Below are 12,554 nucleotides of genomic sequence, written 5' to 3' on the forward strand. Positions count from 1 at the left end.
TTGGCACCTAAGAAAATACTTTTAAATGAGGACAAATTTCTGGAAAAAAGTGGATTTTTTTTGGCAGGCATCATGATCCAAACAGTTGGCATCAGAAATCAGTGGTGATAACAAAGAAATAAATTGAATCAACCAGACTTCTGATGCAGTACTGGATCAATGGCGTCTATGCTAAATCGATTATATACGAATTAACAAAAGCACGGGAATGCACGGAGGGCTTTGCGGCAGGGTCTCATAGCTTTTATTAGAGAAGAGTCTCCTTGTAGAGCTTTCTTGAGTCTTAATATCACAAATGTTCTAAATACCCAATACAAATTTTGAACATGTTCACTTGAAATTTCAAGGTTTTCTATATGCATGATAGTTTAACTTAATGCCTTCACGTTGGCAAGTGTAGGAAACAAGAAGGATGAACTAATAAAATTTAAATGTAAGAGTCCATCTATGGATAATAGTGCAAAAGATGAGCACATTAATCAAATATTCTCCATTACAATTACCCAAAAAAAAAAGCAGGAAACACAAAACCTAAGCTTGGCACCTAAGAAAGTACTTCTAAATGAAGACAAATTTCAAGTTTAGTAGGGGTTGCATTAGCATCTTTAACTATATTCAATTACATTAGGACATGATTAACTATATGGTATGGAGGTAGTATGGTAGTACTTCTCTTCTTTTAGAAGGTGGTATCGTAATTTTACTTATTGATTTAACAATTAATCTGACGGACACGGATTTATAATTTTTTTTATCAAAACACGGAAAAGATAGATGTGCTTCTAACGATACTAAAAATGTAGGTGTGTCTTTTATTATAGTCAAAACCGTAGGGTGTGTTTTAGAAAATAAGTCCTGTATCGAAGGTTTTCAAAGAAACAGAGGGACACAAAATAAAGGAAGGAGAAGAGATCTCCCCCAAAGCTCGGTAACGCGGGGTTGTAGCTCAAGTGGGGGCGCGCTGAGCTCGGTGATGCGGGCTTGTAACCTAATTATAAGGGGCGCATAAAGTGAAGGGACGCCACAAAGGGGGGACAGGTTTGGCGGGGGATAGCTTGAAGTTCCATTGGGGGCTGCGTTGTTCCAAGCCAAGAGTTGGCCCTGCATGCCCGGCCGACGGGCTGGGGTTGGCTGAGTCTGTTGTTGTTTCAAGCCGTCAGTTGACTCAGCATGCCCAGCCGGGCTGGGGTGGGCTGAGGCCGCTCTTGTCATTGGAACAACGGACCTCGATTGCTGACCCTGTCCTCCATACGGACTTCCACTTTTTCTATATATTTGACAGATTCAAACTTCTTTTGAATGCCATTAGAGTTCACCCTAAGAAAATTTGTTTTTGTTCAGTTTTATGATTTAGACCCATTTTGATTCCTGTCCTTTTTTTATCTAGGCAGTTCATTGTGATTAAAAAAAAACTCCGTTGTAGTCAGTGGTGGATGAGGGATATGAAGGAGTGCTAAACATGTAGAGAACTGCTGTGAATTGTTGATAAATGCTTTTTTTTTTTGGGCACCGTGTGGGCAATTGCTCACATGGTGCCCGCACCTGCCGACATCAAGGGTTTTGTGGAAAAAGAATCTCCCACATGGTAAAAGTGGCTTGAACTATCAGAAGAGTATAGTTTTGACATGGCATAAAATGAATCCCATAAGCATGCAAGAGCTTCGAACAATTTCAGTTCAGTTCTACATTTTTCAAATGCGCGACAGAATTAAATACGTTTGTGTTAATATTAGGTGTAAACTGATGGTCCAAAACCGTGATCTGGTAGCATTTCAGCTAGACACTGTAACGCCATGAGCATGAGGTTATCAACTTTGAGTCTTTGATCCTGTGGCTCACCATTTGTAGCCAATGCATACCTTTAATAGTTGCACAGCCAACGTGTTGAAGCCTTCGTAATTAACAATTGATTTTACATGAACAGAAGATTAAACCAGTGCTTACAACCTCATGAAATGAAGCAAAATACTCAAGCAAACCAGAAACAGAACTTGAGCGAACCATTATCTTACAATGAGGAGCGAGAATTAGTCGGATCAGGCAGTACCAAGATGCAGCACCCGGTCAGCACGTTCAGATCGGCAGAGCTCAGGTAACTTTATTAGATGACCAAAGTTGGTGCATCCTCAAATGGCTATTTTTGCAGCATTGAGGGATCCAGCAGGCATTCTAATGAAGAGCTCATCAAAGCTGGCTGAGTGTTGAATGCTTAAGCAGTGCTCGTTTGCCAAATGAAGTAAGCAAATGAAACACAAGTGTGGAGAGATATCCTTTGCTGCAGCTGCAGGACAGTTTTCTGGCAAGCGGCGTAAGACGTGCCTGAATGATAAGGCCTCGTCATTTTCCTGTGCAGGAAAGCACACCCGAACAGGTTATGAAATCCTTTGAATACCCACACGACACTTTCCGTAATGTGGACTTCGCTAAAATTTACTCTATAAGGAGAAAATCGCCGGAAATAAAAAAGAATACAAATTTTCATTAAAAAATTATGATCACCAAATTTAACACATATAGGTTGTTTTTTATTTCTCATGGTCCTACTACCCCTCCGATGACTACAGGCTACAAAATGAAGTTTGCAGTGAACGTCCAACTACAGCACAGCAGCAACTAAAGGTTTAAAGTCTAAATAATATAAAATGTAATATTTGACGCTTCCAAGTTCCAAGCCTAGTGCTTCAAATTGTTATTAATTACAAGTTTATAACCAAATATTAAAAAAATAATTAATTTGTAATGTTCTACGCACGCATATTTAAGTTTTTTTTGAGGCCCTAATTAAACTGAACCCTAGAAAATACACATTAAAAAAATCTGTTAATTAAATTGATTTTTAAATTACAGCATTCTTGTAAAAATAGAAAAATGGCCAAACCAAAAAAAAATAACTGTTCTCAATCAGACTAGATAATATTTAAATTTTTAGTTGAAGAATTAAAAATTCTGAAAAAGAGAAAAAAGCAGAAAAACAGATTCAATTAATAACATCAAATCAGCCAGTTCAGGCCCAACTTCGATGGATTAGCAGAACTTTGCTCAATTCATGCGCATCCTGAATTGAAGGACGCATTGACTTGTTTCCTTCCACTTTGGACGCTAACTAAAAGTTTGAAAAGGATCTGAAGGGATACCAGATTAGAAGTTGCAAGGAGTTCTTGCATGCAGACCCACAATGTCCCCTTCAAAGCATGGACATCGACTTGCTTTGATGACTTGTCATACTGAACTTCAATTTTGTTGACCTATATATTTCAAAAAAAACACAATTAGATTAAATTTTAAAAAAAAAAAACAAAAAAAACCTGCAACATGGTACCCAAGGAATAAAGAGGAAGCAACAATAGAACATAAATGACAAATCTATTCTGCAGTCAAAGGGTGAAGTAATTTAATTAAGAGCAACCAACAAGGAGAGGAAAAAGGAAGCAAATAACTAAACTAGGTGTTAAAGAAACATGAGAGTAGCCTAAGAGGGATTTAATTGACCAAACCCATTACACAAGAACACATGGAACACTTGTCTGTGCATTCCTGTCAAACATGTTTGAAGCATTTCTCACTACTCAACCTCTCACCATGGAATGATAAGGAACGGAATCTCTCCCTCCCTTACTCTCTCTCTCACTTAAGGGGCTGCAGTCCCTTGTGCAGTTTGGCTGAAGAAGGAGAACAGGCAGACTCTCTTTCTGATAGAAGTTATTTGTCTGGAGTTTAGATCCACTTGTTTCCCTCATCTATAATAATCAGCTTTCAACGTAAATTATCGTTTGACTTGAGATTAATTGTTTGGGAATATAATTTATTTCTTCACTTCAATTCCGTTTGCTTCCCTGTGATTTCCATTTCCCTATTTTTCCTACAATAGGTGTTCATGCTACTTTGAACCTTTGACCATGAGATTTTAGGAGGGACCCTCCTAATCTCTCCATCCTGGTCAATTTAACAGAAAATTATAGATATTTCCATCCACTTATATTGCCATCTGAATAGTTGCTTGTAAGAAGGTTACACTACAACATGAGTACCAAGATGGAATTCATATAGACAATACACAAATTTTGAGTTTTTTCTAATCGAAAAGATCCATTTTGTGCAAATGAAAACAAACGGCACCAACAGAAAAGAATGCTATGTCAAATGGAAAAACAATGTAATACCTGACGGGGACGTGAAACCAAGCCATCTGAATCATCGACGTCACTATGAGCATCTCCAAAATCAAAAGGGTAGGAGCTCTCGTTTTCATCAAGGCATGATTCTGGCTGTTCACAGCTGTCACTTCGATTTCTTGAATCCTCTAACAGAAGGTGAAGGAAAGCAACAAGCAATGGAAAAAAGAACTTGTTAGAACAGCCATCTAAACCTATAATACATGGAAGCAGTGAACAAAACAAGTTATCAACAAAATCCATGTTAATCTTAAGAGGGAAGGGAAAGTGTTCTACTAAGAAGAAACTGATAAAAATGGACTACTATTTGATTTATCGTGAACTTTTCAAAGCAATCAGATTCAAAAAATATCATTGTGGAAACCAAAGGCAGAGCACTTCCAAGCTCAACCACAAAGAAGTCACCCTAGTAGGATTTTGGTAACGTCCCTTTTCTATCAACAATCAGACATTGACAAGAAAATGCACATGCTTTCAAGTAATATCATTGTGGTGACTCAAGCCGGGTACTTTCCAACTCTATCACAAAACTGCCCACCCTAGTTGGAGTTTTCTAATGTTCCTTTTCCATCAGCAGCAGTCAGGCACTAACAAGAAAGTATGAATAGCTTAAATGGGAAGTGCATGGACACGTCTGAGAAACTGAAGCAGGAAATGCACATCAATTTGCTGGAGCTACCAGATTAGGCTAATAAATCATGGAAAAAAATGCTTGACAGAAACATACCGTAACAGTGCTTCCTTTTTCCGCCTATGCACTGCAAAATGAATTACACATTAGACTGAACCAAGTAAAATTTAAATACCAGAAAAGGAAACCTGAAACCAATACAAGGCACTAGCCAAATATGCCATATGAAACCAAACCTCACCATAACACTGGGAAGAAGGAACAATTTGACAAGATCTTCAGGCTGGTAATGACAGTCTTCTGGAAGAAGAGTGCTACTACGAACACGATTTGCAGGTAAAAGTATTGATTTCTGGCTTTTAGGAGGTGCAAATAAATCAAGACTTTCCAGTGCTGATATGCTTGTGAAATCAATAGAAAAGGCTTCTCGTTTTCTGTTATTTGGTTTCTTGGCAATTGGTTGTGATTCAGTTGAAGAATCTAGAATTGAATCTGAACCTAGAATGAACAAACGTGAGGCCTTCAATTAATCTAAAGAAGCATAAATAAACCAACCACAATAAAGCATATCGAAAAAATGGAGCATCTGATCGATAGCAGCAATTGTAACTTATATACCTTTTGCCTTCCTATACTTCCAATGGTCAGGACCAGCCCAAGCATTAGTCTTTGAGGAGAAGGCTAACCCTAAAATTAAATAGTCCATTTCCTCATAGTTGTCACCTCTTTCATCTTCATGAGGTGCATAGTTATCACCTAGGGCATCCTGTCAATGACTTTAATTAACCATCCAAGCGACAAATGTGAAGATGCTTTAGAAAAATACTATGGACGATACCTCTTCATTAGACACCAAATTCGGAAATATAGTAGTGGAATGCTCATCTGCGGTGCTCAACTGGTCCTCATGTTCAAAATCACATGGTTCATAACCATCAAACTGGTTTGCTTCTATCTCCACTTCTGGCTCCATCATGCTGTCACAAGTTTCATCCATATCATATCTCGTTGCTTTTTGGCTTGTAAAAGCTGCAAATTGTCTCTGATTTTCTTCATCGAACAGTGCAACAATATCTTGAAGCGTTGGAGAAATTTCATTTTTTATGGACATTCCAGACATCATCTTCTCAATGCAATCTACAAAAAAGTGTCATTTATTGTGTTATCACATATTTAGCCTAGGCAAAAGGGCATAATTTTTTTCTCATTAATCGGCACTTTACCACTTGCAAAAGAGATGTCAATTGTTTCTAAACTTGTGCTTGTTTTTTCTGAAGTGCTCTTTCCAGGAACTTCCATAGAATCAAAAAGTACCCGACAACCACCATAAACACCTAAATTGTTCAAAAGTAGTCCTCTGGCACCTCCTTCATCAAACTGTGCAGATGTTTGATGATATAAAGGATCCACAGTGAATGCCACTACAAGCCAATTAGACAAAGAGTTGGTGGATGATTGATCAGGTTTTATGCAGAACAGGATACAGAAGCAACCTATTTGGCTTCAAAGGAGGAAAAAATATCGCACCATCAAATTTCTTCAAATTGAGAGCCTCAAAAGATGATTCTAGTGTTGATAGTGGAAATGCCTGCATAAAACAGATAATATGATGATTCTATATGTACATAATTATGACAAATTAGATAATATTTTGCACCTTCTTCTCCATTTCTTTCTTAACCACATTCTCCTCCTGTCCTGTGTTGGTGCAATCACCTTCAGCAGCTGCTTCTTCTGCAATGATGAGTCACGCATAATAGTCAATAATTAAAGGACCCATACCACAACTATGAAAATTCAATCAGACGACAAGACTCAAGTTTTATGGATAGGCTCAAAATTTAGTAATAGAAGATTTAACTATTGAAGGGAGGAAAAAAAATTGCATATGATGATTGCTTGCAAATGAAAACATGCAAAAAGAAAATAAGAAACAGAATATCTTGTGCTTGCTTTGTGAAAGATCAAGCTTCAACGCTTCAACACTTCAAGCATCCATTTAGTTGCTGTAAATCTTTAAAAAAATGGATACTGTGGTGCTGTGTGGCATGAGATAAATGCATATCCATAGCATGTCAAACACCATATCCCTGTTACATTAATAGAAGGTTAAAAATTCATCTGGGAGAAACAGATTCACTGTTTTTGGTAAAAAGTAAATGCCATAGGACGAGCAAATCGTGATCTTTGAATCAAAAATTCTGATTCAATCGGTTCTCATTTCCGCTAGTCCACTATTGTACTGCCTACAGTACCTGAATTTAGGTGGGAAGTTCCTTGAAATAATAAATGTTTTAATAAAACACAACCAAACCAGCAGATCCAGTTTTAGAAAGTCTGTTGGATACTCGTTCGTGGAAATTCCTTTTCATAGATCCCATAACTTCGAAACCCAGTGACTCGTTCAAGGTGCCTTACTAGGTCAACTAGTAGGTTGACATGGCCCTCATATGCCTAGCTTCATTATACGGACCCATTAGCATAAATTCGTTATATATGAATAGCTACACTAAATTGTCAGACCAAATATGCAATAAACAAAATTTCCAAAATACCAAACCTCCGTCCTCACGCCCTGCACGGTTAATTCCCCCAAGAACTTTGTATGCTTCCGAATGTGCTGAATCAACTCTCAACGAGTAAATCTTCACCCCAGCTTCCAATGTACAGCTAGCCTAGAAAAGGCTACGTCTTGTCAATTGGAGTAGAATAGAGTAGAGTATAAAGAGAGAGAAAGAGAGAGAGAGAGGTTGGGGGATGGGGAGGAGGAGGGGAAGGGGAAGGGGTCACGGTCGCTTACCTTCTGGAAATTGGTCTCAGTGTCGTCATCTTCCACTTTGATAATGACACTCAAGTGATCTATAAGACTCAGCTCCCACGTATTCTTTTGGTTTATTTTCTAAAAAGGAAAATTAACAAAAGAGCAGCCTTTGAGAACTGAAAGAAAGTGTTAAGCAGAAAATCCATATTAAAAGATTATAACAAAATATTTGCATAATAACAGGAGGAACCGCGGAATTCTTTGAAGGAAATGAGAAAACAAAGTAAAATGGCATCAGAAACATATTGAGTTGTTTTTAAAGCTCAGATGCAAATAGATTACTTTCACAAACAGCAGGAAACTTATGAAAATTTTAAATATTGAGTAGAAGTTGGTGCAGTAGCCACGAAAGAAAGGAAAATTATGTAAGGGCAAAATATGGGCGTACATTTTCACTGGCGAGCTTGATGCAGTTCTGGAAGAGCTCGACAATCTGGGCCTTGCAGAGCAGGTCCTCTCCCGCAGGGAGCGCTTCTCGATCGGCGCGTCCGACGAAAGATTTCCTCCGCGACGCGGCAAACCTAGCGGCACGGGCCTGGGCGCGCTCGAGCTGGTCGTCGTTCGAGCCGAGGGTGAGACCGGCCGCCGGTGGGGACTGCAGGAACCTTGCCGCCACCGGAGTCCTCTGCCTCGCCGCCGGCTTTTCCGGCGTCACGACCGCCGATGCCATCTCCACAAGACGCAAGAAGGAGGGAAGAAGGAGAAGACGAAGGCGTTTTTCTGTTCGCTACTGTGTTTCCCGTTTCCCCCCTTTTCCCCACTTTTGAATGGGGATGGCGATAATTACGGAAGTGGTCCCTCAATTTTCTTATAATTGTATGAACGTACGAACCGGTTCCGGTGTCCTTGTCAAACCGGAAGCAAATGATGACTCGGGTTTCGCAATCCCGTGGAACGTCAAACACGGAAGCGTCTTCCCCAAGTTCGACTTAAATTCCGCTTCCCGGAGCCCTCTGCCGCGGAGTGCGGTTGCGTCAAACTCCTCCGTCGAGTCCTTCGCTCCGGCGAGTCCTCCGGCCTTCTTCCCCGATCCTCGCCCGCTGTTCAGGTATTGTTCCCCAATCTCTTATTAGTGAATCGACTCCTCCGACCTGTTTTCTTCTTCATCTCAACGTCATTTAAGTGGAATGGTATTGGTTCTACCTTCTTTGCTCCACGTTCATTTGACAAATTTCACCACTTCCACGCGACCCAGCAAGGGAGAGAGATGGGGACAGACACTGAGGCACGGAGAGTTCGCTCTCCGTCTCTTGGAATTTGGTGGACACTTTCCCTGACTAGAATTTGGTGGCGCGGGAGTTGTTGGGTATTAGTGGGGTGTCAATCGGGAAAGAAGAGGAATTCAGAGAGAGGCTCACAGCCCTACTGCTGATAATGGTAAAAACAAGGGAAAATCTTTGCTCTCTATTGCTTATCCCTCTTGAAATCCAACCACCGCAACCCACTCTCTGTTGGCATGCGCAGAGACCTACCTCATGGTTGGCGTCCTCAACCGACTTACCTGTGTTCTTACTGTTCCACCTTCGATCTGGTAAGCTAGAAGCACAAGCAGATTATGTATCTTCTTTCTGCTTTTTCTGGTGGGTAGTCGACAAATTGAGTTGACCAACTGGATTTTTGGTCTCATATTACGCCTTGAGGATTGTTTTTCTCATTTTTCTTCTGGTGGGAGGCTGGAATCTCTGTCTTGGGCTGAGCAGCCAAATTTTTAGTTTTATATTCCCATTGATGATTCGTTTTCCTCATTTTTCTTTTCTGGGAAGTCTGAAATCCATGCTTTCTGGTCAGACAGTCGATAAAGTCAGTTGAAATCAACATTTACTCTCGTATTCGTGTTAATGATTTGTTTCTTTTTTTGCTTCTGAGGGAAATGGGAATGTTCCTTTCTGTTTTTCCTACCGACGGGGTTCATTTCGTGGTCCTTTGCATCAGTTCGTTGTGTGCTCTATTTTGTTCTAGGGATTTTTGCACAGGAATTTCCTTATTGAGGTTTGTAGTTTGCACAGTCCCCTGGAAAGAAAGGAAAATTTTTGAAGTCACAGAGCCTAGAGAAATTAGGTTCTCATGTTATTCGACCGACACCACCATGTAATTGGATAAAACTGCGAGAATATCCTATCTGAGCATTGCAGTCCGCTGTTGGGCACACTATACACTCATGATGCCCTTTGATTTATCTTCAAACTTGGTTGATATACATTATGCTGTCTTGCTTGATTTCAGCATGTTATTGGGACATGTTTGCTAACTTGGGCTTGCAAGACTGACGTTTAGGACAGTAGCTATAATCGGTATTGCAATGTCCACAGGTCTGGTTTGTCATGTATATGATCGATGTAATTCGATTCATACTCCTTGCAGTTAGTTTTCTTAATTTTACCAGTCGTTTTGTTCCTTTTCACCTACTACGTTTTTAAAATCATTTCGTTTATATTTTGACGCTAAAATTATACAATCCCATCTGCTGAGGCCTGAGGGTCTTCATTTTAGTATAGAATATTTTAGTATTCAGTATTATAGTCCAGGCTCATATTCACAGTTTTGCTGTCCAGGACTGTTTGGCCTGCTTATATGCCAAACACGACCACAATTGTCTGTGTAATTCATTCCTGAGTTCCTGGAATTTTTGTGCTGTTCCATCAAACAGAAGGAGATGGTTTCTGGAAAAAATGATTCCAGGCCATCAAAGACTATCCAAAAATGGAACCTGGGAAACATTACCCTTTTCCAACTTCAACTGGGATAATGTTCCTGGAAACATTATTCACTTCAGTCTTAATTTTGGTTCTTGTTGAATTGAGGGCGTGGTTTTGAGACCTTTGGAGTATAGATGTTAACAGAACAGAACTACTAAACTAACCTGAATTGAATTGGTGTTTGATATTGTTAATGCTCAAGCATTGTTCTTCTCAAATGCATCATATATATATATATATATATATATATATATATATATATATATATATATATATATATGAAGAAAACAGGTAGCTACCAGACCCTTATATACCATATTGGATGGAAATTGTATGAGTCATTGATTTTAAGGAGATTGGATTGTGGAGATTAAGTTGAAAAAAGAAATAGTTACAGAACTGTATTTTCAAAAGACAGAACTACCCTTGAAAAGATGGCAAGGGATCTCGATTAAGGAAGCCGATTTCTTTCCTCCTATGAGAGGTATTTCTGTCTCTTGAAAATACACGTGTGTTGTATTTTTTTTCAACTTAATGTTCATCATCCGATCTCCTTAAAATCAACAGCTCATATGATTCCTATCTCTGTGTGTGTGTGTGTACATGTATCCCAAATGTTATCATACACAAGCTTCTAATAAAAAAGGCTACTTATGGCTTGCAGAACCCTTTGTTTTAGAAGCTTTGTTGGCATTATAGTATGTTACATCTTCTCTGCAGTTTATATCTCAGTTTACATGAAAATTTGATCAATGTCTTTCTATTTGTCATTAAGTATGTGAGGTCTACAAAGTTTACCTTTTCTGGTTCTTGGTTTTCCTCTATAAAAATATTAATATGGCTTGTCCTTTTTGAGTGCAGAATATAATTATGTGAAGCTAGTGGAAGTGTAGCTGCAACAAGTATCATCCTTGAATGCAAGTTGACATGGGCTCAGAAAGACCTCGTATTCTCTTGGCCGCAAGTGGAAGTGTCGCTGCAATAAAGTTTGGAGCTTTGTGTCACAGTTTTTCTGAATGGGCAGAAGTCAAAGCAGTAGTGACCAAGTCTTCCTTGCACTTCATTGATAAAGCATCGGTTCCAAGTGGTATAAGTCTTTACACGGATGAAGATGAATGGACTAGTTGGAAGAAAATTGGAGATAATGTACTTCATATTGAACTCCGCAAGTGGGCCGATGCTATGGTTGTTGCTCCATTATCAGCAAATAGTCTTGCAAAGGTAAGCTGCTCAAGTAATTTGGTCATTTTTTCTTAATTTTGTTTATTTTTCTAATATGTTTTCCCTTTATGTACGTCTTTTTTTGTAGAATGGGTTTAATTTCTCTTATTTTCACCTTTAGATGGCAGGAGGTTTGTGTGACAACTTGTTGACATGCATTATCCGAGCCTGGGACTTTAGCAAGCCACTCTTTGTTGCTCCTGCTATGAACACCTTCATGTGGAATAGCCCTTTCACTCAGAAGCATCTAGATTTGGTAGGTGAATTAGGTGTTTCCGTCATTCCTCCTATCACAAAGAAGCTGGCTTGTGGAGACTATGGCAATGGTGCGATGGCTGAACCTCACTTGATTGATTCAACTGTAAGAATGTACATTGCAAATTCGCATGACCAGTCAACCAACACAAATTGCTGAAAATGTATTGTTTATGTATCTGCTTGACGACGAAGTAGTTATTTTTTGTTACATCGGTTTATTTGGTAGACATAATTTGCCTTGTATTTCAAAAACATTATTCTGTCTGTATGTACCATTAATTTTTTTAAAAGGCTAAAATTTGAGCATGTCCGAAATTGTTTACTACTTTCACGTGATGATGAGTGCACTTACTCAAGTATCTTACTCTACCCCTTGTTAAGGTAATTTAGAGCCTTAGACACAAGGAACCAAACTATTAAATGCTTACATGCAGGTTTGCGTCTTGCATGTCAATTTTAATGCCATACAGATCGTTGGCACTTGATCTAGCTGTGATAAAACAGTCTTATTTACTAAGGTATTATGCTTTGAGCCACACTTTTAAGTTTTAAGGATGTCACTGTGGGAAGTACAAGTTGAATCATGCATGGCATTCAGTTGGGCTACTTTTGGTTGCCTCAAATCTTAGATCGAATGTAATTTCAGGCCGTCAAATCTTAGATTCACTGTGGTTTTTATGACCTCATCTGAGGAGGGTCAGTTTACATGCTACCGTCCCATGAATCCATCCCCAAAATATGGGGCAAATCTCTCT

The 12,554-nt window shown here is 39.1% G+C and overlaps 2 protein-coding genes across 2 annotated transcripts; one reads left to right on the forward strand and one right to left on the reverse strand.

Moving 5' to 3' along the window:
• Window positions 1–1,896: 1,896 nt before the first annotated feature.
• On the reverse strand, window positions 1,897–8,373 carry LOC116257006 (condensin complex subunit 2). Its single transcript, XM_031633586.2, has 13 exons — window positions 8,013–8,373; window positions 7,604–7,702; window positions 7,364–7,478; window positions 6,461–6,537; window positions 6,331–6,391; window positions 6,027–6,224; window positions 5,642–5,940; window positions 5,422–5,569; window positions 5,045–5,301; window positions 4,900–4,930; window positions 4,161–4,300; window positions 3,135–3,245; window positions 1,897–2,345 (listed from the first exon to the last, which is right to left on the reverse strand). Exons 1-13 carry the CDS (start codon window positions 8,292–8,294, stop codon window positions 2,127–2,129), a joined length of 2,037 nt encoding a protein of 678 aa, XP_031489446.1. The 5' UTR covers window positions 8,295–8,373; the 3' UTR covers window positions 1,897–2,126.
• A 150-nt stretch (window positions 8,374–8,523) lies between these two features.
• LOC116257007 (phosphopantothenoylcysteine decarboxylase-like) lies at window positions 8,524–12,105 on the forward strand. Its single transcript, XM_031633588.2, has 3 exons — window positions 8,524–8,672; window positions 11,182–11,541; window positions 11,663–12,105. Exons 2-3 carry the CDS (start codon window positions 11,236–11,238, stop codon window positions 11,954–11,956), a joined length of 600 nt encoding a protein of 199 aa, XP_031489448.1. The 5' UTR covers window positions 8,524–8,672; window positions 11,182–11,235; the 3' UTR covers window positions 11,957–12,105.
• The last annotated feature ends 449 nt before the right edge of the window (window positions 12,106–12,554 follow it).

Source organism: Nymphaea colorata, chromosome 7, assembly GCF_008831285.2.
Source record: "Nymphaea colorata isolate Beijing-Zhang1983 chromosome 7, ASM883128v2, whole genome shotgun sequence".
Taxonomy (NCBI): Eukaryota; Viridiplantae; Streptophyta; class Magnoliopsida; order Nymphaeales; family Nymphaeaceae; genus Nymphaea; species Nymphaea colorata.